Below are 27543 nucleotides of genomic sequence, written 5' to 3'. Positions count from 1 at the left end.
AAGGACATGTCTTTCATGAGACAAATGTACAGTGTAGAGTCATTATACACAAACATCCAAACACAGAATGCAGCAGTTGACCAATCACAACCAAATTCAAGAAGTAGAGCACAGAAAGTACATGTGTTTTACCTCAGAGTAGAGTGTGTTTGAGAGACTAAGGCTCAGTATAGGACTCAGCTGGTTATGGTGTTTATGTCCCATGTGGTGGTGATGTCTGCTTCTCCGTATAGTGTGTGTGATAGCCAGAGAGACGGGTCGCAGCTTGTCCCAAATGTTTTCCTAGTGAAATGAGAACAAAAGAGTTCCTTCTCATTTCACCTAATATTAACATGCATATCAAAATGCATCTCCTGTGACCACTTGTGATCTGATATCACTGAATGAATGAATGAATGTTCTACCTGTAGAACAAAAGTCAATGTTCTACCTGTACAACAAAAGTCACTGTTTGGCAGTCAGGATGTTTTTGTCCACGTAGCTCCACTTCCACCACTACTCCGGCTCTGATAAACTGCAGCCCAGGAAGTGAACTCTGTGAGGAAGACCCAACTTCCTGCGCTCTACATCTGCCTCAAAATGTACACCAAGTGCTGATATGGGAGAGCAACACAAACATTCACACATATGTGTATGTCTGCACTTATGCTGTATGTTGTGATGGAAGATGTGGTTTATCTTACTGATATGTGGTGAGTAGGAGTCTGGCTAAGCAGTGTACGTGTAGCAGGCCTTCACATCCACACTAGATAAAGACGTTACTAGACAGGCGTTACAAGTGATGTTAAAACATGTAATAAAGTTTCCAAACAAGATGTCATAGACACGATGTGAAGACACAATAAGACCTATGTGGTGACATAATTACAGGTATTGTTGAGTATTCATCTAACTGCATAGCCTTAAGGAAAAAAATAAATAAATAACAATAATAATAATAATTATATATATATATATATAGTATATATATTTAGTCATTTGGCAGACGCTTTTATCCAAAGCGACTTACAATTGGGGAATACAAAAAGCGATTAATCTTGAAGAGGCAATCAGACAGAGGAAGTGCTCTTAACACCAAGTCTCAGTCATTGTTCAAATAAGTACAAGCTAGTAAGCGGAGAGAAAGATAGAGGGAAAGGTTTTTTTTTTTGAGTTTAGGATGAAGTCATGTACTGCCGAAAGAGATGAGTTTTCAGTTGTTGCTTGAATATTGCCAGGGATCCGGCGTTCCGGATAGGGGTGGGAAGATTATTCCACCAGCCAGGAATGGTGAACGAGAATGTTCTGGAGAGTGATTTTGAGCCTCTCTGTGATGGTACCACAAGGCGTCGCTCACTAGCAGATCTCAAACTTCTGGAGGGGATGTAGGTTCGTAATAGTGAGTGGAAGTAGGAGGGTGCTGAGCCTGTGGTAGTTCTGTACGCAAGCATCATGTCTTGAACTGGATGCGAGCTGACACTGGTAGCCAGTGCAAGGAGATGAAGAGAGGTGTAACATGCGCTCTTTTGGGCTCGTCGAAGATCAGTCGTGCCGCTGCATTCTGAATCATTTGTAGAGGTTTGATTGTGTTTGATGGCAGACCAGCCAGAAGAGCATTGCAGTAGTCCAGTCTAGAAACAACAAGGGCCTGGGCAAGAAGTTGCGCAGCATGCTCTGTCAGAAAGGGCCTGATCTTTCTGATGTTGTGTAGTGCAAACCTGCAGGATCGAGCAGTCTTTGCAATGTGCTCTTTGAAGGTCAGCTGGTCATCAAAGATTACACCAAGATTTCTGACCGAAGTTGATGGGGTAATCATTGATGAGCCTAACTGAATCGTGAAGTCATGCTGTAGAGTCGGAGTGGCAGGGAAGACCAGAAGTTCCGTCTTTGCCAGGTTGAGCTGTAGGTGATGTTCTTTCATCCATGCCAAGATGTCCGCCAGGCAGCCTGAGATCCGTGCAGCTACCGTTGGGTCATCTGGTTGAAAAGAGAGCTAGAGCTGTGTGTCATCGGCATAGCAGTGATAGGAGAAGCCATGTGCATGTATGATGGGACCCAGCGATGTAGTGTATGTGGAGAAGAGGAGGGGTCAAAGAACCGATCCCTGAGGAACTCCAGTGACCAGTTGATGTGGTTTGGATACCTCCCCTCCCCAGGCCACCCTGAAGGATCTGCCGGTGAGATAGGATTCAAACCAGCGAAGTGGAATCCCAGTGATGCCCAGTGATGAGAGTGTAGACAGGAGAATCTGATGATTGACAGTGTCAAAAGCAGCAGAAAGATCCAGCAGAATGAGGACTGACGATTTGGAATCAGCCTTTGCAGTTCGCAGGGCTTCAGTGACTGAGAGTAGCGCAGTCTCTGTTGAATGGCCACTCCTGAAACCTGACTGTTTAGCATCCAGTTTGTTGATAGATAGATTAGGATAGATAGATAGATTCAGCAATTAGGTTGCACTTATTTCTTGTGTGACCAAGTAATCAAAAATATATTCAGTATATCACACTCATATGGAAATATTTTTGTTGCATTATTCCAAATTAATAGATTTTGACCCACAAAATAAATGTATAAAGATTAACAAAAAGAAACATATTAACAAATAAGTAGAGTGGAATCCCAAAATTAATCTTAGAATTTCACAAACATGAATTAAATTAACAAATAAATAAAATGACATTTTCAAATAAAAAACATATTCACAAATATTTTATGTCATCACAAACACAACTTTGCCTGGCATTCATTTGTGAATTGCGTTCTGTGCATTTGTAAATTTCTGCACATATGTCCTGTACATTTGTGAATGTCTTTCTGTGCATTTGTGTATCGCTGCAAACATTTCTGGATTTTGAAACATTTCTAGTGACAAGACGTGCTGACAAATCCACAAATGCATGGACTCCACCCACCGTCTACTCAAGCCAATCAGATAACAGCCACACTTCGCTGACCAATCATAGCATCTTCTCGCTATAACCTTCATTCTTCTGCATTGGCTCAGCAAATATAAGGGTGTAATGACCCTGAGTCTTCTCCTGATCCTATTGGGGCAGAGTGTCTGAGATTTTGATAGGTCTTCCCCCATGTTAATTGATAATTAGAGTACATAGGAGTGTTGTGTGTTAAATGGGATAGGCAATCTCTGTGGGATATTTTCCCTCAGGAGTGGCTCTTGGTCAGTATCTAAGACCTTGCTGACTCTTTCACATTTTGCTTCTTTTGCATTTCTTATATAATTTAGTTTTTGTTCTGGTTATATTTGTAAGTTTGTTTGTTTTTCTTTATTATCCATAGACATCGTGTATGTTTATTATCATTACTGACTGTTGTTGTATTAGTTTAATTCAATAAAACAATTTGTATAGATGTTGTTTAATTCCTATTTTATGTTGCGGCTTTAAACAAGCAGGTCGTAACAAAGGGCCATAAAAAAGTTCCTTCCACTTGCTAAGAAAAACATCTTAACGTAGACAACTGTGTTTAGCTGCAGCCATTGCTCAGACTCTGCCGTTAGCGTGGGTGTGTGTGTGTGTGTGTGTTTGAATTTTGGCGCATGCGCAGAAGCGTAATTTGTGAGGTTCACGCACAATCGCGCTGATTCGCACACGTACAAAAAAAAAAAAAAAAAAAAATTGTTGAGCCAACTTAAATTTAAGGCAACCAGCTTTTAGCAGACTTTGAACTGAGTTCTCTCAACTTATTATTCTTATTTTAAGTTGGGTCAACTTTTTTTTTAACAGTGTAAAATGAATTGCGTTTTGTACAATCACGATAATTGCAACGATGAGAGCGCATATGAACAGTTAAATTAAGTGCCCCCATCAAACCCACCCCCCTCTACTTTTTCCCCAGAAAACTGAACTGAAACAAAGAATAAAGTTAAGCAAAAAGTAATTTTGTTATGATTTACAATGAGCTGTATCTTTTAGGCATATATGACTAATAAACTTGCATATATAAATTCAATATATATTGTTAACAAATGGTAAAAACATATAGTACCATATACATTTTTATATATATTGTTAACATATATGGTCATATCATTTAATACAATATACCATTTTAATATAGCGTTCAGCGTCAGTTCAGGCAGGCCGCGTAGTCAAGCTCCGCTATCAGCTGATACCCATCTAGACCTACTTAGGATCTGATTCCTAAGCACTCAATTGGTCCCTATTAAACAGGGCGCCGTATTTAAAGTCATTCTTCAGTGTGCCTGCTTGGCTGCTTCCTCTGCATTGCTTGCAAGAGCGCAGCTTCTGGCAATAAAGATGCGATTTTTCGTATATTTTGCTGTAACGTTACTCACCCAACTGCTGACCATGTCTACTGCCGCAAATGATGAAGACCAATGGCAAGTCGAATCCATCGAAGAAACACAGCATCAAATCAAGCAAGCAGAGGAAGCCATTCAAGACGAAAGCAACGCCTCTGTCCGTCGAAGCTCTCGTCTGGCAACTAAACCATGTAACGTTAGTCCTCCCAGCATCATTGACTGGCCACTGCCGAAGTTACTGGAAACCTTATATAGACACGATATCCCGGCTCCAACTGGAGCTACGCATAAGGAACTGTTTGCTTTGCTCTGTGAAAAAATTGACGTCCCAGCAGTAGATCTTCCTCCTCCTCCTCCATTCTCCAGCAGGAAACAGGCGCAGAAGAGAAAGAACCTCGACACGGCTTCCACTCCAACCGATGTTGCACCAAAGCGGGCAGGTGTTTCAGCCGTCTCAACCCGAGCAGTCTACTCTTCTTCAGTTCAAAGCAACGACCCAGTGTTGTCAGCGTTGTCCAACATTCAGTGTTCGCGCTCCGACATGAACTCCAGAATTCAGGCTCTGGAGTCCGGCTCAACTTCTAGGTCCTCGGCAAATCTTCTCTTCCCCGGCCAGTCTTCCGAGAACTCCTCATCGGCCACGGCACGGCTGCCCGTGTTTACGCAGCAGCAGGATGATGACGTCATCAATTCAGTGACTATACCACGGAGAACGATGGGAAGTGCAGTTCCCGTGTCTACAGGCTCTCCATTCTTTCCGCCAGCGGCTGCGATTTCTCATCAGTTAAGAAGCCAAATCATCGCAGGTAATGATGGCAATCTAGTTAAAATATTGCTGTTCTCAGAAATGAGTGAGAAGCGTGTTGTTGATTGCGGCGATGTGTCTGTCATGCTTAAAGATAGCGATCACCGGCTTTCAAAAATTTTAACGCTAGCTGAATTTAACGTGGCATTTGGGGTTTACAGAGACGTCATATGTGAAATCTATCCGTCTCGTAGAGCCGAGCTGGACACATATTTAGCAATTATTTCTGACTTGGCTTTGACTTATGGAGGAACTCTCTTCTACGACTATCATAAATCATTCTCTGCAAAAGCTGCTATGTTTATTCAACGTTTTAATCAGAGACTGGACTGGTCAGTAGTCGACTTAACCCTCATAAGCAGACATTTCACTGGTCATCAAGCTCTCTCCTGCTCGATTTGTGGCTCTCATTCTCACACTCTCAATCTATGCCCCAAATCTGTGTCTCCTCCAACTTCTAAGCCTGGCTTTCAAACTGTTGACTCTAAGGTAACACCATTTGCTACTCCATTGTGCTATAATTTTAATGAAAATGTTTGCAAATTCTATAATTGTAAATATGTTCATGCTTGTAGTTACTGCGGGGACAGCCACCCAAAATCTGTGTGCCCAAGACGAACCCGTTTTTTGAAAAAGGAGAAAAAGAAATAAAGCCATCAACCCCAATCAATGTTCCAAAGCTGGGACAGGCACTGAAAAATCATCCTAACCGCTGCTTCGTCAATTATTTAATAACGGGACTTATCCAAGGTTTTTTTGCAGGATTATTATGGTTGCCTAATCATTCTTTTTCCTGTTGTAATTTGCTTTCTGCTGTAAAGGAACCTGAACTCATCGATTCTTTGTTGGAAAAGGAAGTTAAGAAAGGATTCATGATCGGGCCTTTTGATAAGTCTCCATTCTCAATTTGTCGGATTAATCCTATAGGGATCGCTACTCGGAAATATTCAGGAAAGAAGCGCTTAATAATTGACTTGTCTGCCCCCCATAATGACGCTGCTCAAAGTATCAACAGTCTTATTCCTCTAGCTCCGTTTTCTCTGTTTTACGCAACTGTTGACGATGCAATTAAATTCATAAAAATAGCAGGTAGGGGTGCATGGCTCGCAAAGGCAGATATTTCAGACGCCTTCAAAGTTATGCCTTTACATCCATCGCAGTGGCATTTATTTGGCGTTAAATGGAGGGAAAAATTATATTTTTCGGTTAGGCTCACTTTCGGCTGTCGCAGTAGTCCAAAAATATTTGATACACTATCAGAGGCACTATGTTGGATTCTCCTTAATAACTGCAAATTACCGCACGTGCTCCATCTTTTAGACGATTTTCTGCTTGTGGACCATAAAAATGCAAAGCCAGATAGATGCATTTCGGCGTTAAAACACACTTTCGCCGATTTAGGTGTTCCCCTTTCGGAGGAAAAAACTCTAGGCCCTCTTAAAGTTATTGAGTTTTTAGGCATTACATTAGATTCTAACTTAATGCAAGCCTCGTTGCCTCTTGAGAAATTAAATCGCATTAGAGAAATCATGAGAAATGCTCAGATGTTAATTTCTTTTTCAAAAAGCGATTTGCTTCCTCTACTAGGCCATCTTAATTTCGCAATGCGTATAATTCCACAAGGCAGATCTTTTATTGCTAGACTCCTCGATCTATCCAAATCAGTTAAAGATCTTAAGGACATAGTTACTTTAGATGCAGGCTGCAGATCAGATCTCAGGTTCTGGTCTTTGCTCCTTGAAAATTGGAATGGCATTTCCTTTTTTCATTATGATGATCTGGAGTCTTCTGCAGCCCTTAAATTGTATACAGATGCTGCGCCTTCTGTCGGTTTTGGGGGGGTTTTCAATGGTCATTGGTTTGCTAGTAAATGGCCAAAGGAGCTGCTATCCGTGCCCGATAATAACATGTCCACCGCTCTGTTGGAATTATATCCCATAGTGATAGCTTGTATTCTGTGGGGCAAACAATGGTCTAGAAAACAAATTCTGTTTTTTTGCGACAATGAGGCAACTGTTAATATTATTAACAAAGGTCGCTCATCAGTTCCATTTATTAACAGATTCGTAAGGCGCCTTACTTGGTTATCGGTCATGAATAACTTCATTTTTCGTGCTGCTCATATTCCAGGCTTAAACAATCAAATTGCTGATTCTCTTTCTCGATTTGAATTTCAGAAATTCCACCTCCTGTGTCCAGGTTCAGCGTCAGCCAGCTTGGTGTGCCCTCCTTTCAGCCAAACCGTGATAGATTAGACATGACCCTTAAATCTTATTTACATTCAGCAGCAAAGTACATGCGCAGTGGTCTAGCAACATCGACATTAAAAATGTACGACACTGCTTGGTCTCATTTTAGTTCTTTCTGTACCACCTTCCCTGTAGATATACTTCCTGTCAATGTTTCATATGTTAGTGCTTTTATAGTACACTGTTTTGAGTCCCAAAAAAAATGCAGCCTTCATCCATCAAAAGTATAATCGCCGGCATCCAATTCCACCTGCGCTGCTTGGATCCATCCACCATCAGCTTGCTCGAAAACTCATCAATTCGTCTCCTGCTTAATGGACTTAAAAAAGAGAAACCAAAAGGCAATGATCATCGTCTCCCTCTCACACTTCCACTTTTAAAAAATTTAATATCACGTCTGCGAGAGGGATGCTTTGGGATTTATTCTGATATGTTGTTAGAATCTGTTTGCTTACAGCTTTCTATGGCTTTCTCAGAGGTGGCGAGTTTTCAACGCGCACAGATTCCTTTAATCCGTCACATGACCTCACTATATCTGATGTTTCAATATTTTCTCACCACTTCACCCTATTTCTAAAACACTCAAAAACTGATAGAAATAGAGAAGGATCTATTGTTTGTTTCTGAAACTAACTCTGCTTTTTGTCCTCTGTCATCTATGTTGGCTTATCTGAGGAGTCGTTCTCAAGCTCGTCCGGAGGATCCATTATTTACAACGGAGGAGGGAAAGCCTATGTCTAAAGCTTGGTTTGCATCCCGTTTCCGCTTGCTTTGTGAATGCTGCGGGCTTCCCCCAGAGCGTTATTCGGCTCATTCATTGCGCATAGGGGCGGCTACAACTGCAGCTTCCTCTACTCCCGTTTCTACCCTAAAAGCTATGGGAAGATGGTCTTCGACAGCTTATGAACGGTACCTCCGGCCAGATACTCAAGCCATTCTTAAGGCTCAGAAAGCTATGAGTGATGCTTGTAATCTGTAGTTGAAATAAACATTGCTTCAGTTACATATAAGATTATTTTTTTTATTTACAACCTTATTAGCTCTAGCTTCATTCCTCTTGCTAGCTTCACGTAGCTCTATTGGCTCATTCTTTTCAACTAAATGAGATTGGCTTTTTGAAACGCTCATTTAATCCTCTGCTGGCTCTTCGATTTTAGCAAGAAGAGCCAGGGATGATTGCCGGTATGGTCTGTTTGGGGGGGATTTGTTTTTTTGCTGCTTTCCCAGTAAATGGGAGATGTCCCCAGAAGCTGCTGCTGTTCCCTGACTAGCTTTCATGGAGCTCATGAAAGTGATGGGTAACTCAGAACAGAGCCATACCGCCAAATGTAACTTTAACATAATGCAAATAAAAATTTGGATATTTGACAATGTCTGTTATTTTTGACTCAAGTGGTCCTGACTGAAATATAGCGTTCAGCGTCAGTTCAGGCAGGCCGCGTAGTCAAGCTCCGCTATCAGCTGATACCCATCTAGACCTACAGCTGATCTGATTCCTAAGCACTCAATTGGTCCCTATCAAACAGGGCGCCGTATTTAAAGTCATTCTTCAGTGTGCCTGCTTGGCTGCTTCCTCTGCATTGCTTGCAACCCTCCTCCTCCCCTAGCTCCTCCCTTAACTTCTGTTTAACTTAATCAGTGTCATTCTGTTGTCATTGATGCATGCTCTGTTCTCAATGGGGGGATTTGTTTTTTTGCTGCTTTCCCAGTAAATGGGAGATGTCCCCAGAAGCTGCTGCTGTTCCCTGACTAGCTTTCATGGAGCTCATGAAAGTGATGGGTAACTCAGAACAGAGCCATACCGCCAAATGTAACTTTAACATAATGCAAATAAAAATTTGGATATTTGACAATGTCTGTTATTTTTGACTCAAGTGGTCCTGACTGAAATATATATTGTTAACATATATGGTCATAACATGCAATACCATATAAAAATGAACCATATACATACTTTAAATATATGTCTATATACAAATTTTATTATGGGAATTTCATATATGTTATAAACATACACATACATATATCCAGAAGATGGATATATGTGATAATAATATATTCCCTTATATGTAACATATATGACAATATCGCTACTGATATAGGGACATATATGTCATATATTAGATTTCCGTATGGGTTATTACAATGTTATTGTTTCGCTGGACTAAAAGTGCTCGCTGGGATGTTGTTCTGTGGACCCTTACCTGTCTAACTAAACTGGGATTTCAGCAGTGGACGCGTTTGTGGCTCGTTATTACAGTGATAAAGGTACGTACGGCTTTTTTATTCTGCCTGTTTTGATGTGTACTGCTTACACAAATGTAGCAAATACATTCCTTATAAGCTTTCCATCGAAAAACAGCGATCTGTCGTCGATGCATGAGGATTAGACCTTCAGAATGATATATAGTTTGCCAAGATTAATTATATTCTTTCACGTTAAATTCATTCATAAACATTAAACTAGTGGGGAAAAAACGCTTCAGTGCGCCGTCGCTCTGGTAAACGTTAACAGGTTAACTTTCTTTACAGTTAAGACACAGTTACTTGTCTAGAAAATCCTTCTTGATTTAAGAATATTTAGATATTTTGGTTGGAAACAAGACAAAATCTAAGTAAGAAATTTTTTTTTTGCAGTGCACCGTTTGCGGCCCACGCAAGCCCGCCGCCGTCTGTGGCTCACTTAAATTCGCCGGCCTCTCCGCTGTCAAGCCTGCCGGCTCCAACCCCGGAACTCCTGGATATGCCGCTAACCCCAGAGTTCTCTGTGCCTCTCCTTACTCCAGCGCGCCCTCCAGAGCCCGCTCCTCGCAAGCGCCCTCCAGAGCCTGCTCCTCGCAAGCGCCCTCCAGAGCCCGCACCTCGCAAGCGCCCTCAAGTACCCACGCCTCCAGAGCACCCTCAAGTGCCCGCGCCTCCAGAGCGCCTCCCAGACTTAAATTTCCCCAATAATGTTTTTTGGGGGAGCCATATAACCAAGGCCAGTCAAGTTTTTCCACACCAAACTCATCCAACCATGTCTTTATGGACCTTGATTTGTGCACTGGAACACAGTCATGCTGGAATAGAAAAGGGCCTTCCCCAAACTGCTCCCACAAAGTTGGAAGCACAGCAGTGTCCAAAATGTCTTGGTATGCTGAAGCATTAAGATTCCACTTCTCTGGAAATAAATCAACCCCCTGAAAACAACACTATATCATTATCCCTCCTCCAACAAACTTGCTCAAATAGTTGTATCAATGTAGTCTGGCAGGTAACGTTCTCCTGCCATCTGCCAATCCCAAACTCACCCATCAGACTGTGTGATTGGTCACGCCATAGAGCATGTTTCCACTACTCCAGAGTCCAGTGTCTGTGGGCTTTACTCATTCTATCCCATGCATGGAATTGTACTTGATGATGTAAGGCTTACATGTAGCTACTCAGCCATGGAAACCATTCCATGAAGCTCCCACAGCAGAATTTTTGTGCAGATATTAATTTCAGTCGAAGTTTGGAACTTTTCAGCTTTGGAATCAGCAGAGCATTGGTGACTCCATTTCCACTGACAGACTGGTCATGTGCAAAACATCACCACTGGTATTTAACAACAACTGGCAGGATAGCGATCTATTTTTTTTACGGAGTGTCTATTTACACTAAGTGCAAATAGCCCATCTTGTTGGCAAAGGCTATTTACACTAACTCCGCCCACTAACGTGTGATTGGGTTAGTCAACAACAAAAAAAGAAGTCAGTTCAACATCAGTCTCAGTGGCGTAGATGGTAAAGTGCATGCATTTTGACGCGATCAACCCGAGTTCGACCCCACCTTTTGCCAAACATTTTTTTCTCCCTTTTCAAATCTCATATCGCATCAGAAAGGCATTTATTTTCAATAAAAATTAAGGAAATAATCAAAAAGTTGAAAATAAAGTATCGGGTAGGGTTAGGGTAGGTGTAGGGAGGGCTTTATTGTCCCAATAAGGTGGCATCCATTTAATAAATTTGAATTCAAATTATAATTTACACTCAGTACGTTATTATTGCGTACTGTTTTATAATGTACTACAATACTGAGGTGCAGATAATTGCCACTATTTGCAATAAGTAGTATAAATAGCAGAAAATCTTGCTATTTTAACATAGTGTAAATAGAATCTATAGCCATTTGCACTTAGTGTAAATAGCATATAGTTAAAAATACTGCTATTTGCACTTAGTGTAAATAGAATCCATCGCTATTTGCACTTGGTGCAAAAGTACCATAGTACCATAAAACCAGGATATATGGAGAAAAGACATCTGGATTCCTTTAGAGAAGGGCCACTTTAAGCGCCTGGCTGGTTTCAAGATTCAAGATTCAAGAGTTTTTATTTGTCACATACACAATTATACAGAGTATAACCAGCAGTGAAATGTAGGTCAGGTCCGCTCCAAGGACAGTGTAATTATAAAGTATACAAATATTAAGAAGAAGAAAAGTAGAAAAAATAAAATAAAAGAATAAAATAAAATAAAAGATAAGATAAGATAAAAAATATAAATATAAATGTGCAGGTCAGTATGTTGTTGACTTAAATAGTAATAAGAGGAATGTGCAAAAATAATGTGCAAAAAAGTTGTACAGGGTATTTAAATAGCAGCAATATGAGATAGAGAAAAAATATGAATATCTTATTGATATATGATATTTACATGGAGAAAAATTATGAATAGCTTATTGATATGGTGATATTTACATGGAGTAAAGTGATGTTATGACACAGAGTTAGAGATTAGGAGCCTGATGGCCTGGGGGAAGAAGCTCCTCCTAAGTCTCTCAGTTCATCATAAATAAAGTCGAACGAAGAAAACTCCCTTTTGTCACTTTTGAATAAAACCAGAACTCATACTCCCGGATTTTACTTTACATTGGCGCCATAATTCAAAGGCCTGGTTACAGCCGACTCGAACTAAAGACAACTCCCAACTTTCCAAAAAAAAAGTGACCTCTTCACGAACCCATGCTTCTCCCAGAGGAGGAGGGAAGCGCGCCTTTTCTGTTGCGTTCTCTAAACAGACAAAGAGAGCCACACCTTTGCTTAAGGATATTTGGTTTTAAAAGGGAATGAGTTATACTAAGTTTCTGCGACTGAAAGTATACTCGAAAACAAAACACTATAGACAATATAGTTACCACCTATATGAAGAATGTTTTTCTATGTTTATAAGCTTGTTGCGTTATTTTGAACTTATGGTAGTCTTTTTCCAGAATGTATAACTGTAACTGATCACTAGATGTTCAGTTCACATGCTCGATGTGTTTATTTAGAATTTAGGATCACTTAATCGATGCATTAACTGCGTAATGGATAGAATCGATATATGTGTTTTGGTTATTATGTGGTAAATTATGTGGTGTTTGGTGTCAGACGAAAACTAATGTCATGAATAATATTGTGGTGTGAATGAAAATGATCTGTTTTCATCAATGCATGATTACAATAACGGATAGAAATTTGCTTTCAATAATTTCTTCATGTGATGAATAACTGAACAAGATAATGTATGCACAAGATGCAGCTGTGCAGGGCGGGGCTCCGCCCTACAGAAACACTTGCAATTGGATCAAACGCCCCACAGGAAGAATCCGATTGGTTCAGGCGCCCGTGGGCGGATCCCAAATCGGCCCGTTAAAAACAGATGCACAACTGTGAAAGTTCAGTTGGAGTTGAAAACTGAAAAGGAAGAGCTCACGCTCACCTCGCTCGTCTCTCGTTCTGCTTACGCGCTGCAAAGCGCTTCTTGCCACTAACATCACGGCCGAGCATTGCAACTGAGACCAAGACTCAGTTAAACTTTGAGAGAAACTAACATCTGAAGCTAAGAACTAAAACGACTTCCTGAGACCATCATCAAGTCAGCACGAAGCCAACCAACCACTGAAGAGTACCCTCGTGACACGACCTACCAAGCAGCCAATCAGCGCACAATCTTTTCTTGAGACCGAAAGAACTGACCTCGACTGAGAACAAAGTTGAAGTAGAGCATCTTTTGAACCCGAAGAAAAGACTGAACTCAAGAGAAAGTAAGACAAAATCTCCTTAAATCGTCTGAAACTGGTTGTATTTATCTTTTAAGAGTAAAGATAGAGTTCCTGCGTGTATGATTCCCTCAGGTTGAAACGAGCATTAGAACCTAAGACTCTCTTCAGATCAAAACAACTCATTACCTGTATGTATGTATGTTTAAATCGTCTGTTTTGTGTTGTCTAGGGTAGTATTGTATTAGAGTAGTAAATAAACTTTGATTCCATTAAGAAATCTCTTGTCTGTGCTATGTGATTTTGCAAATCGTAATTATTTGCCAAAAAGATTGCGTTAACTACGCTCATGAGCTTGATAACTAAAGTTAACTATTTGGGTTGTTTTATCGTTGGCCAGCGAATAAGATAAACAAATTGTTAAGAAATAACGTGCTGATTTTAATACTTGCTGGACAAGTCGTTAATAAGGTATCGTTAACCAGGTATAAGTTGGACATTCTGATTAATAGCAATTAATCATATAAATCATATGATCATCTTAAGAGTGATTCCCTAAAACCTAAAATAAAGATAATATGTGGTTAGTACACTACAATTAGCTAAGCCATCACTGGTTATCAGTAATTGTGCACGACATATTATTCTTCCTTTTCATTTCAAGTCAACATTTATACATTAATTGCTTTTGAGTGATTTATTTTTTTTACATCTTCATATATATTTTGTACGCAACTGCATTTAATATGGGTGTGCGGCACAGCTAAAATTATTTATCAAATGGATGAAAAGTATCAAGCTATGACTTCAACACATTTTATTATTGCACACAAATCCATTGCATTACTGTGATAAAGCAGTACAATATATACAGTTTATATACAGTGGCCTTCAAATTTTAATGATGAAATATTTTTTCTTCCTTCAATAAAATCAAATCAAAAAATTTTGGCAATGAGAAATAAAAAGGGAATCGATACTTTCTGAAGGCACTATATATTTATAGTGTTACCATTTGTTAACAGTGTTATCATTAACATTTTAACCCAAAAACTGATACCTGCCCACTAAAACATTCAGAAACTACCAGCTGTAACGTGAAGCAAATGATAAACATCACACCTCTGTCAGCAATCCATCTATGGGTTCGTCCTGTTTTCACACAGAATAACCTTACATTGTGGCAAGCAAATATGAACGCACAGACAGAAGATAAACGTGTAAATATTTCCAGGTAAACAGACTGAGAAGTCATGTTTGAGCGCTGTAACAAATAAATCACCAAATAAATGTCTAACTCAATGAACTCGTATGGCTATTATCACATACTGTTTCTGCAGGACTGTAGAGAGAGGTGATTTTTGAATGTTGCAGTCGCAGGCCTTCATCCTGTTCAGTCTACAAGTCACAAAACGTTTCCATCTTGCACTCGCTTGCTTTCTTCCTCCATTTCATGCAGACCATACATTGTCTTTCACATCAAGTACAAAAATATATTTCTATTGACAAAAGCAAACGTTGGTAAATATTAGTTATCTGCAGACAGATCTGTGGGGTGTACAAAGTTACTAACTGTTCAGTTGGGTTACTCATATAAGCATTTAACATCACATCACACATGGGAGTAGATGCCTTACAATATCTAAACACAGAATGATGTTTAAGACACTGTTTCTGCTTTTCTCATTTAAAATAAAATACTTGAAGACAGAAGACCCATTTGTTTTTCTGCCTTACAAACATTTAAAAAAGGACTGAAAAAATACTCTTGTAACCAAGACTAGTTCATGTTCAGGCACATACACTAGTATAGAGGTGAAGTGTGTCATTTCTACTCTTTCGTCCATCTTGAACTCTACTGGTCATGTCAGAAGTTGTTGTGTCGGGAGGCTCAAACAAACAGACCGCTGTTTTGAAAGCATCACAGGATTTCACTCTTCAGCAAGTCAAATTACCAATGTGACTCTGAACGTGAAACCGTCAGGAAAGTATCTTAGTGACAGACAAATGACAGACTTCACCTCTGAAGAGTGAAAAACACAGAAAACACAAGCTCTGGTTGAACAGACAGACATCTCATCCATAGTTGTAGGTGAAGTTGTAAGTGCTGGGCTCTTTCGGCACAGGAGGCGGAGCCTCAGGGATGGTGATATTCTCCAGATCGAGGAGGCGGAGCTTCATTTCCATGCTCATTAATGTGTCAAGGTCACTTCGTGTGAGATCGCTTCCCAACTCCTTCCCCAAGAGTGCAGACAGCCCATCTGTCCAGATGCAATACTGATCCACACAAACAAAAAGCACAAAGGTCACTTCCACAAATAATACATTTTTCCCAATAAAATGTAAAATATCATATTCAAACAACAGTCTGCAACACAAACAGTCTGTGAATCTGTGGACTCAAGGCCTATGGTGTTCCAATAAAGCCGCACTTCACTCTGGAATACAAGTCTGTCGTGATGCCTTAAGCATGCAGTTTGATGCTTATAGTCTTGTCTTTTGCATACTGCTGTTTGTAAATATTGCTGTAATGCAGTTCTAGGATTACTTTCACTGAAATGTTACTATCGCGTGCTAGTTTTGCAGATGTGATTTTGCAGACACACAGACACAAATCATCGTAGACACAAATCGTCAGGGACCATCTAAGCTATAGAGTCAAAACAGGGCCACATATACTTGCAAAATAAATAAAGTACTGCAAAAGAAAAAGTTTTGCAACAAAAATGAAACTATTGAGAAAACACAAATGAGCTTTTTTTGCAGACAAAAATGAATAACTGCAAAAGAAAATTAAATATTGCAAGAAGCAAAGAAGTTTTGCAAAAAAAAAAAGAATTGCACAATATAAATGAAATCAAGCAATGATTTTTACATGGCCATATCTACTAATTTATTTGCAACGTTGCTTTTTTTCGTTTCAGTCAAGTGTGAGCTTACGATACCGTTTGATCCCGTGTCTCACTTTCTGGCATTGTTTTGACATGGGGGTGGAGTCAAGGGGCGTGTACAACAGGCGTGGCCATGCCTTCCTGGAAGTGACGTCATCGGCCAGAGACGCAGATCACAGCTGATCAAGGCACCATCATTGAGCAGAGGCATGCGGGTGGATTGTTTCCTTTTATTCACTAGCAATAAAACATGCATGGTTTCATTTGATTAAATCTAGTTTGAGCGTGTGGAATGGAGCTCAAGCGTAGTTCAAGCAGACCACGGCATGACTGCAGCATCAGCTGAGGCTCAGCTGATCGTAATTCCTCCCACTACAATTAATAAGATATATAAGATCATCCGTACTCACACTTGCCTTAGTCAGCCTTGAGTTCTTTCGCACAGAAGCGCGTTAAAACAGTTTTAGCCTGTCGCACAGACACTCGCTTCTAGATTGGCTTAAGACAGCTTCTAAACACTAATTCATTGCACAGATACTCGCTTAACAGCCTTCTAGTTCGTCAAAAACACTCACTCAGGACAGCTTTCAAATGGATTTGAAAAGATGTTGACCATACAGTTTTCGCTTCAGATTACTGTCATGTTTTGAACACACGATTCTAAGACTAAGTGACTAAGAACAATTCAGTCGAGATCGGCCCTCCCTGCATGGAGTTGTAGCCTACATCATTAAGAAGATCAAGCATCCTTAACAGATGTAGATATACGTCACTCTCCATTCATCCAAATGAGTCTTCATGAAGCTAAGCCAAGTTTCTTTTTCATACTCATGGTTAAAGTTATCAGGTATTGGCAACACGCTCGTTGCTAAGCATAATTGCTCAGTACTCGCTGTCGCTATAGTCTTCTCATCTCATTGGCCATAGCTTGTTGGAAACTGCTTATAGCTATTTAGTCACTATTTGGAACCTGCTGTTTACCAGGATTTATGCTTATCATTGGGAACATTAACGTTGTTAAAGCTAGCTATGTTTTAGCAAATATGCCGTTGAACAAGCTTCTGTTCGTTATTGTAATTGTACTGTTGCAGTCGTTTGGTTATAGTCAATATGCTTAATACTCTCTGTTGTTATGGGAAACGTATCATTGCTTAAGCACAGTTTGATTTCTAAGCAGTGTGGAATCATGTGAAGTAGCTATTTTCAGTGAGTAGCTAATGCTGTTTGAGTCGTTAAATATCTCTAGATGATGTTATATGCCATTTAGCATATTCATTACCTGCATTGCATTTTACTATTGTCAGCATTTCATTGTTACTTCTCTGCTACTCTCTGTGCTCACGTAATGGATTTAATACAGTACACTGCGTAAACCGTTTATATATTTGTTGCCGTCAGACAGTCCGAAATAGTAACTGAAATGCTCTGTTAAATTCTGATTTATAATCCAGATGATCTAGCAATAAGTTGCATATTTGTTAACACCGATTGGAGGAGTGCAGCATGCGGAGTGGCCGATAGGTCCCGCCTTCTTATGAGCCAGTTGCTGATGGATTAATCTGCTTCGGCTGCTGTTGGAGGCTCCAGTTGCTGTGGAGGCAGTCGGTGCTCTGAGACGCGCATTTAGGACAGCGCATAAGCATTGACTGGTCAGCCTGAGAAAACGCAATTTCGTGATTTGTGTGCTTTGAAACCATTATGAGACAGTCATTGTCAGATTTATTGGCAATTTTTATGACAATGTTTATTCAAGAGACTTGGTGATAACCTTTGATGGAGTAGTGTTTCCCTGTTCAAGGATAGAGGAGCTTAACTGAGAGGCGTTTCAAGGACTGATTTCAGGACTTTGATGAGAGACATTTCCCTGGCTACATGTGACTTCATTTCAACTGTGCTTTAGTCTGATTTCAACTATTAAGAGGGTCCACATTAACACAGCTATTTAGCCTATTCATTCTTCACACTTTTTCTCTAGGGCTGCAGGTTGGCGTAGCTACATTTGTAATTATTCTTAAATCGCTCATTTAATATTAGTGTGATAATGCTCTTCATGCTAGCACATTATCACCTTCAATGGCTACGTCAAAGGAGACAATGTTTGCCTAGCTTCCCGTGTTGCTACATCATTTTGTTGGGGGGATAACAACTCAAGCATTATTTCTTCCTCTCACGGAGTTATTCAATGTTATGTCCAATATTCCTCAATTTTCTAGTTTTATCCTCACCAGTTGTCTTACCATAGTACAGCATTCCTGATAATTATTGAAATATGTCATCTCCACCAGCCAAGATGAGCGTATCCACTAAAGTGACAATCAGCCTGAACGCAGAGGCTGGGAAGTTGAACAGAGAAGACCAATCGATGAGAGTGGCAGGTACACAGACCAAAGTCCACTGATGGTTCGAGGACAGCTGATTGAGGAAGTGCAGTAGTTTATCAACCTTGTGAGCATAGTGGCCACTGATGGAGGGACATAGGCTGAATCAACAGGCGAATAAGGAATATCAACGGAGACATAGAGACAGGCTTTCCAAGAAGACATGGAAGACATTGGCATCCAATAGGAAGCCATGGATAATGTGGCCATGGATTGAATACTTAGGAACGTCTGGTTTCCCATCGTACCAACACGTGACCTTATCTGATAATGATAAAATCTCTGCAAAGTAAGAAGCTACTCTCTTTATATATTAAGGCATACCACCTCCCCTAACCATTCAGAGAGTGCACTCCCTGAATGATCTTAGAACTGAACTTACTACGTCTTTGTATTGGGGGTTCAAACCTCAGTGAGGTTTGCCTGTGGATAGCTCAGAATCTGAATCCTTCAGAGCTAAGCCTGGCACCAAATCTAAAATTCAGGACCTCTACAATATTTTGACTTGAACAGAGTGGTCCTGACTGAACTATATGTGTATTAGCAGCCTTTGCTCAAGTTAAAGAAATTGCTAACATGAAAATCGGCTGTTTATTTCTCTTAATGTGCATACTTTTATAGAATAAAAATGTGCATTGTTTCGTTTTGTTAACTAAATTTGTATTAACAGTGATTGTTTAAAATCTCTTCACCTGTGGGAGGACGCCAGTGCACAGGATCATTCTTTGTTTACATTAGTTCAGAGTTACTGCTAGTTTTAATGTAAAAGAATGTAATTAACTTAAACCAGGGGAGCCCAACCGTGTTCCTGGTGATCGACTATCCTGCAAAGTTTAGCTCCAACTCTAATCAAACACTCCTGAAGCAACTAATTAAGGTCTTCAGGATCTCGTGAAAATTAAATTCAGGTGTGTTTGATTAGAGTTTGTTGGACAGTCAATCGCCAGGAACAGGGTTGGACACCCCTGACTTAAACTATACATCATTAAAAAGGTCTAAGACTCGAGCTTCATATCAATCTCAACTTCATTTTTCATGCACATAACTCCTGACATAAATTAAGAAATGACTGTCACTGTAAGATTCAAAAACTGAGGCTTTAGTCTTTTTGGTTTAGTTTTGTCGTGGCCATGATATATAAATTTTGTGGGAACGTGATATGTCGGTATCGCAAGCTCACACTTGGCTGAAATGAAAATAAAAGCAGCGTTGCAAATAAATTAGTCGATATGGCCATGGAAAATATGTATTGCAAAATTATTGCTTTTGCACGGTTTCATTTATATTTTGCAATTCTTTATTTTTGTTTGCAAAAAGCACATTTATTTTTTCTCAATACTTTCATTTTCATTCACAAAACTTTTTCTTTTGAAATACTTAATTTCCTTTGCAAGTATATGTGGCCCTGTTTTGACTCTATACTCAGCCACCGCTGCACATAACATATGTATGAAAGTGATACTCTAAACCTTAATGGGTTTTTAATATATGTAAAGCTGTACAGACATGTAAAATACTGTGTGCTCATTTACAAACAAATAAGTGTTTAATCGGTATGAAATTCTACTGTCAAAATGACATTTGTTTTGGTCATTGTGTTTTGGATAAGGCTCGTATATATGGTATATTGAATTTTTTTACCAAAAATTGTAATTTCGATTTCTTTCCTGCTGAAAAATCCAGAATAAGCCAGCATGAATTCCATGCTGGTCCAGGCTAGTTTATACTAGTTAGTGATGCTATTGTGCTGGTCAAGATGGTGGACCAGCATAATGGAGCTGGTGAAGCTGGTTTTGAAAATTTACATTTTTTATTTGTTTTAGTAAGGATTATATTATTGATAAATATTATCTAAAGTTGTGAATAAATAAATAAATATTCAAACCAGTGAAACATTTCAAAAGAAAAATTTTTAAAATCAGTTTAAAAGAGCTTGTGTACATTGCAAAACTAAAACATTCAGATATATCAAAAGGAAAGAAAAATAACAGCATAATCAAACAGATTGTTCAGTAACAGGGGGTTATGATAAGTGCTATTGCTAATAAAGAGCTCTTAATAATGAAAGATCAAAATGGAAAATTGCTGTTGTTAATGCTCATTTGAGAACACGTGTTAAAATCCAGCTGTCAGCCACTGATTCCAAAAAAGTGTACAAAGTAAAAGGTATGTCATTGCAGCCAGGAGCATGAAATATTGTAGACAACAGTGATAGCATGCAATTTCAAAAATTGCTGAAGTAGAATTAATTCAACCAAAGTCAAGGGCAAAGTGCCTAAATCACCATAATAGTGACTTCAAACAGACCATTCAAAACAAATAAAGACAAAATTATTTATAATAATTGAACATCGTGATGTTTTTGCAATTGTTTACACATGCTCTGGTGAGATATCATTGATTTCATTTGCAGTTGATTTCATCTAAGGCTGCGAGTCCATTGTAGTTGTGTTGTTTACTTGTCTCTTCTCTTTTTTCTGTTCTTGTTCCTCTTATATTCAGTGATTCTGTTTGTTAACTGCAAGTGTATGGAAGTAGAATAATGACAATAGTTTTTGAAACATAAAGCATGCTGAATTCCACAAAACGAAAAAAAAGATGCATTGCAATTAGTAGTGCTTGCATTTGATTGCCTTGTATTTCTAGGGCTTGCATTTTTAGGTCCTGAAATTTAACATAGTTGTTTATTTAAGCTGTGAATATTTTTCAATTCAAAATATTTCACACACATTTTCATAATTAAAAATTCAATCATTCATATTCACCTTACAGAATTCACTTCCAAAATATTAAATATTAGTTTTATTGTCATTCCGCTACATGTGGGGACATACAGTGGAACGAAATGTCGTGCCTCGCAGGACCACGGTGCTACATAAATACAGACATACAACAATGAAGTAAAAAAACCACTATAAACCTATACACAACTAACCTACTGACAGATTTAACTATAAGTATAATATATATAAGTATTTACCCTATACAAACTAAAAAATAGAAGATAAAAAATACAAACTATACGAATGCTTTACATAAATATTTACCCTATACAAACTAAAAATTAAAAGATAAAAAATACAAACTATACGAATGCTTCACAAATACTGTACATGTGCAAAGAGAGACATTTTGAGTCAAGCAGGTTGGGGAACAGAGCAGGATGATTTCCCCGTCACACTCCAGGATTCCCCAATGACGCGTAACACGCCTCATGTGATATAACTAATACAGTGATATAAGACCTCAGATCTCAGAACACACTTTACTGATGATTATGCAAACTATATCGACAGTGAAGCAGATGTGGAATATGAACTAACGCGCAAGGTTTCACGGTGTTTCTCTCAGAAATCGGTTAAAGAAAACGCATTACGCGGCTCAGTAGCAATGACAGCTATTATTAGGCTTGTTTGACAAGCGCCTCGCCTCGCCTGATGAAATAAGCTAAGCGCAGTCAAGACGGACAGTTCTGACCTCTAGAAGTAGAACAGATAGCTACGAGATCAAAGGCGGATATCGCGTTATTCTCATTCATGTGCTGTGCTGCTGATAAACGTGATATAATTTCAGTTCTGCTGCTTTTATATGTATATAAATATGATGAACAAGACACTCAAAGTGCTTGCTATTTAATCCCATATGAAAGAAAGGCTTATTTATCATCCATTTCTACATTAATACAAATGAACAAATTGTCATATTTTTTTATAGAAATATGACAACAATCACATATCTCACACAGAGATTGCACTGTCATAGTGTTTGGGAATAGTCAAGAATAATTTAAATAGACAATCACATGAAATCTGATAAAAAAAAATTAATAAAGAAAACATTTTAGCAGAGAACGCAGCATCACAGTTGTGTGAACCAATGAGCTGCGTCTCAGTCAGTCGTTTCCCATCATGCTTTTGATCAGCACAGCAAGGTTATTATAGTTTTGAATTTTTAAATTTGTTTTATTTTAATATAGTTTTCAAATTTGCTAAGGAATTCAGTTTAGTTTTTATTAGTTTCATTAATATTTTTGTTAGTTTTAATTTAGTTTTTATTTTGTGAACACATTTTTATTTAGTTTTTATATAGCTTAGTTTCCGTTTTAGTTTCAGTTTTAATTAAAGTTTAGTAGAATCAACAGATCACTTCCAGAGCGAAGGCCAAAGAAAGACTTAGCATATTTTAACCTTAGTGAGGCAAACTTTTAGCGACAAAATTAATCCATGCTGAGATTGATAGATGGTAAAAGTATACAAATATACACCAAAGGAATTAAGCCTTTTTACAACATAAATCTACACAAGTTGCCCTTAATGTCATATCTAATGGTGTGTTGAGATATTTAATATGAAAATAAACATAGCTTAATTTGGTTACGTGTCTTTTTTTTCTTATTTAACCATAATCATAATATTGTAACTGTCTTGTCTTGCGCACTTTTCCGTGAACATCCGCGCATAAATCATAACTGTGTGGAACTAATGAAATTCAATAATAACGGCAATCGTAGGCCTATTTAAAGGCTCACATTTGAATATGTTATTTTCTTTATTTATGAAGAATTATAAGCGTGTGTATGATGTGATTTAGCCTATGCATATTTATTTGTTCGAAAGTTTGGCAGTGATCACAAAATGCTAGGGCAAGTTTTGTATTGTTTACAGAAAGGTGCATTCTCATCTTTTTTTTCTGTTAATTATCATGTTGCGTGTCTGTTTTTCTTCAAAGCACCAACTTGGCTAATGTTGGTTTGATTGCTTGTGTTAGATGAGAAAATAAATAAGTTTGTCTTCCTGATGTTGTAGATTAATGTGGGTCCGGTTCGGGTCTGGTACAGAAATAAATGAGTGCTGCTGTCTGATAACGGGTCGGGTGTTCTGTTAAGTACTACTGGTGTACGTTTACCAAACAGGACCCGTGCAGGTCTCTGCTTTAATCCGCTTTGCGTCTCTCCGTCAGAGATGTGCGGTATTTACAGGTATTTCCCTAAACCGCCACACAGCTCATATATTTTTCAGCCAAGGGGTGAGAACGTAATGATTACGAAAACGATTATTTATTTTTGTTTATTATTTTATTTCAGTTAGTTTTTCAATAACTGTTGTTAGTTTCATTTCGTTTTAGTTTTTCAAATATTTTGACATTTTTATTTTATTTCAGTTTACGAAATAGTTTTTTCATCAATCGTTTTCGTCTTAGTTTTAGTTTTCGTTTACGAAATAACCTTGCAGCACAGTCGGTGGAGAGCAATCCGACACAGCCCCCCCCCCACGAGAGTTTTTTGGCACACGTCAGCATGACATCAGAACAAGGCGGACGTAACTCGGACACTTTTTATTTATTTATTTTCAAGTTCAAGTTCAGTTTTATTTCTAGAGCACATTTAAGCACGAGACAAAGCCGACCAAAGTGCTGCACAACAAATAATAATATATGATGAAGAGAAAATAGTAAACAAATTAAAACCATTTTGGGCCATTTAGGGACCCAATACAACAACCAAACCGTGTTAAAAGCCAGAGAGAAAAGATGCGTTTTAAGATATGACTTGAACTCAGATAAAGTGGAAGCCATTCTAATGTGAACTGGTTGTTCCAGAGGGTAGGGCCAGCCACTTCAAATGCGCTAGATCCTGTTTTAAGCAAGGTATAGGGGTCCGGAGGAGAAGTTTAGCCTCTGATCTTAGAGCCCTCGTCGGAGTGTAGGGGTGGAGTAGATCAGACAAATAGGACGGTGCTTGATTGTGAAGAGATTTGTAGACAGGTAGCAGGATTTTAAAGTCAATGCTATAGTGTACTGGCAGCCAATGCAAAGATCGCAAGAGGGGAGATACATGATCAAACTTTTTACACCCCTTCAAGAATCTAGCTGCTGAATTTTGAACTACTTGTAACCGCAGGATTTGAGACTTTGATATACCAAAGTAGAGGGAGTTGCAATAATCCAGCCGAGATGTAATAAAGGCATGGATAGCAATCTCTAGAGAGCTTTTTGAGAGAAATGGCTTGATTTTAGAAAGCGAACGAAGATGGAAAAAACTAGAACCTACTACAGCACTGATTTGTTTAACAAATTTTAAATAATTATCAAACACCACACCCAGATTCCGAACATGGGGAGAGATAGAGGAATTTAAGTTTCCGAGGTTGGGTTGAATACTTGCCCCACGTTCAGATGGACTAAAAACAATAACTTTGGTTTTACCTGGGTTCAAGAACAGAAAGTTTTTAGAAAGCCATGATTTGACATCAGCAAGATAAGCATTAAGGGCATCAAAGGCATAATTTGTTTTCTTAGCCATAGGCAAGTAAATTTGTAGGTCATCGGCATAACAATGAAAGGAGATGTTGTGTTTCCTGAAAATAGACCCCAGAGGAAGAAGATAAAGAGAAAAGAGTGCCGGAGATAAAATAGAACCCTGAGGAACTCCACAGGTTAGGTTGCCTGGGGTCGAGAAAAAATTTCCAGTTTTTACCACAAATCTCCTATTTGTTAAGAATGATCTAAACCAATTTAAAACCACCCCCCCAGTCCCACATGGGACGCCAAACGAGAAATGAGTACCTCGTGATCTACAGTGTCGAAGGCAGATGACAAGTCTAGCATCACTAACACAGCAGAAACATCAGAATCAGTAGTCATTAAAATGTCATTTAAAACTCTTACAAGGGCGGTTTCAGTGCTGAGGGGATCACGTGACCCTTCGACGGCAATGCAGGCTTAGTCCTTCGCTCTGCTCACGTTGCCATATTTTGTATGATCCTGTCAGTAAAATTTGAACCACTCTGCATTGGACCTGTCATGAGTGCTAAGGCAGACAAAGGGGATCGAAAAAGAGTGATTGAGCAATCGCCAATGAAAAAAAAATTCAGAGATTCTGCCATCTCCAGAGAGGACCTCGACGATGCTATTGCTAGCCGCATCGAACTAGCATTTAAAGAGCAGCAAAACACGTTGAATTCGGTTGTGAATTTGGCAGTAAGAGAGGCGATGGACTCTGTGCTGATTCCAGCATTACGTGAACTGCGTGAAGACATACAAGCGACCAACAAGTCTGTTAAAGAGCTAAGAGAGGAGTTTGAGACCATAGCTACCGCGGCGAAGCAGACACGTGACCGCGTAGATTCTGTTCAAGCAGCTGCACGTGAGGATAGGAGGACAGTCACGGGCTTAAGAAATCAGCTGGAGCGACTCACCGAGAAGGTGACGGATATGGAGGACAGGTGCAGGAGGAACAACGTACGACTGGTGGGGCTGCCAGAGGGGGCTGATTTCTAAGTGGATTCCTTCCTTGAAGGGCCGTGACATTGAGATTGACTGGGCACATCGCGTGTATGACGGAGGGAGGGGCTCCAACCGGCCGCGCACTCTCATCTTCCGTATACTGAGATGGCATGACAGATCAGATATCCTAAAGGGTGCTCGAAAGGCTTATCCGGTGAAATGTGCACAGAACAATGTCACACTGCTATTTGTTCCCAACTTTAGTCCAGCTACAGTGATCAGGAGAAAGGCATTTGGTCCAGTTTTGAAGAAGATGACAGCGCTTGGTCTCCAGCCCTTCCTCATCTATCCAGCCGTAATCAAACTTCGGCACAAGGGGGAACAGAAAAGCTTCGATTCTCCTCAGAAAGCGGAGGATTTTATCAGCTCCCTGTCCCAGCAGAAGACATATGCCGCGGCTCTGCGTGGGGGAACGGCGGTCGCTGTTTCTCCAGCCCGGCGGGAGGAGCTTGATGGTCGGGATGAACATGGTCTCAGCTGCTCAGGAGCGGATGATGGCAGAATGGACATGGATACTGGCTAAACCAATTTTTTGCTTTTTCTTCTCTCCCCTCTACTACTGAGATATTGGGTCTCATTCACTAAACATGCGTACGCACAAATTTTTGCGTGAAATGTGCGTACGGACATTTTCGTGAATAAATCATGATTCATCAAAAACTTTCGTACTAAAATTTAGAAATTTAAATGCCCCCCCGATGGAGGTGCCCTGGCGCCGGCTCTGGCGCACAGATATGTTTGCTGAGAGTGACGAATGGCTGTTCAGTTGCTTTTAAATAGCACATTTTTTCTGGCTTCCACCTCCGACAGCAAAACCTCACGTTCATTATTGTTAAAGTTATTTTTCTCTGTCTTTTGTTTCGATGCCATAATTGTCTTTCTCTAGATGAGTGCCGCTTTGCAGAAAGCCCTTATATGGAGCTGGTTTGGGTGTGTATTATGCTAATCACTAACCTCGTGCACGCGGGCGCTCTTTTAGAAGACTCCAGATTCACTAACAGAAGAACGAGATTAAGAACAAGCTCATGTGCGTACGCACGTGTTGTGAATTAGGCGGAAAGTTTTCATGAGAAGTTCAAATGTGCGTATAAATACGAAAAACGTACGCACTTATTAGTGAATGAGACCCATTGTTCCTATATATCCGGTACAACGATCTCGTTGCTGGCAAGACTGACACCCCTTTTTTCTCTTTTGGAGGGGACTAATGGAGAGTTGGTTTAATTAAAAAAATTTTTTGGCAGTACGAGCTTTTTGGGAGGCATGTCCTGCGTTGGAGTGGATCGGTCACGAATCATCACTATTTTTTTGTTGCTTAGTCAGACCTATGTTCTGGGTAATGTGCGGTCTGAGTTGTTCCTTGTTTAAGGTTGTCGGTTGTTCATGTTTTTATGTTGTTTTTACTTTTTACAACAGACATTTTATACTTTTATTTATTTTACCTTATTTCTAAAGGGATTTTTCCTCTAGGAGGTTTGGTATCTAAAATGCACATCAACGTTTACAAGCTATATATTCAATGCATACTCTAAATATTGTATCACTAAATGTGAATGGGTTAAATTCTGCTGTTAAACAAACTCGTGTGTTAGAATATTTACACCGTAAATCTATTTCCTGTGCCCTAATTCAAAAGACACATTTAAAGCAATCCGACGTGGCACGTTTCCTG

The 27543-nt window shown here is 39.4% G+C and overlaps 1 protein-coding gene across 4 annotated transcripts in view; it reads right to left on the bottom strand.

Annotated features, from left to right (window-relative positions):
- Window positions 1-14119: 14119 nt before the first annotated feature.
- The window catches only part of LOC306856647 (engulfment and cell motility protein 2-like), an 83685-nt gene continuing 70261 nt past the window's right edge, over window positions 14120-27543 (bottom strand). For 3 of the 4 annotated variants that reach the window (XM_079396006.1, XM_079396008.1, XM_079396007.1), the window contains exon 21: window positions 14122-15595. In XM_079396006.1, the coding sequence (XP_079252132.1) occupies window positions 15395-15595 (201 nt within the window). In that variant the 3' untranslated portion in view covers window positions 14122-15394. Of the gene's footprint in view, window positions 15596-27543 lie in introns of all 4 variants that reach the window. The other variant, XM_079396005.1, reaches the window with a different exon arrangement.

The sequence above is a fragment of the Barbus barbus genome, assembly GCF_936440315.1.
Source record: "Barbus barbus genome assembly, chromosome: 37".
Lineage (NCBI taxonomy): Eukaryota > Metazoa > Chordata > Actinopteri > Cypriniformes > Cyprinidae > Barbus > Barbus barbus.
This window is presented reverse-complemented; position numbering and strand designations above follow the sequence as displayed.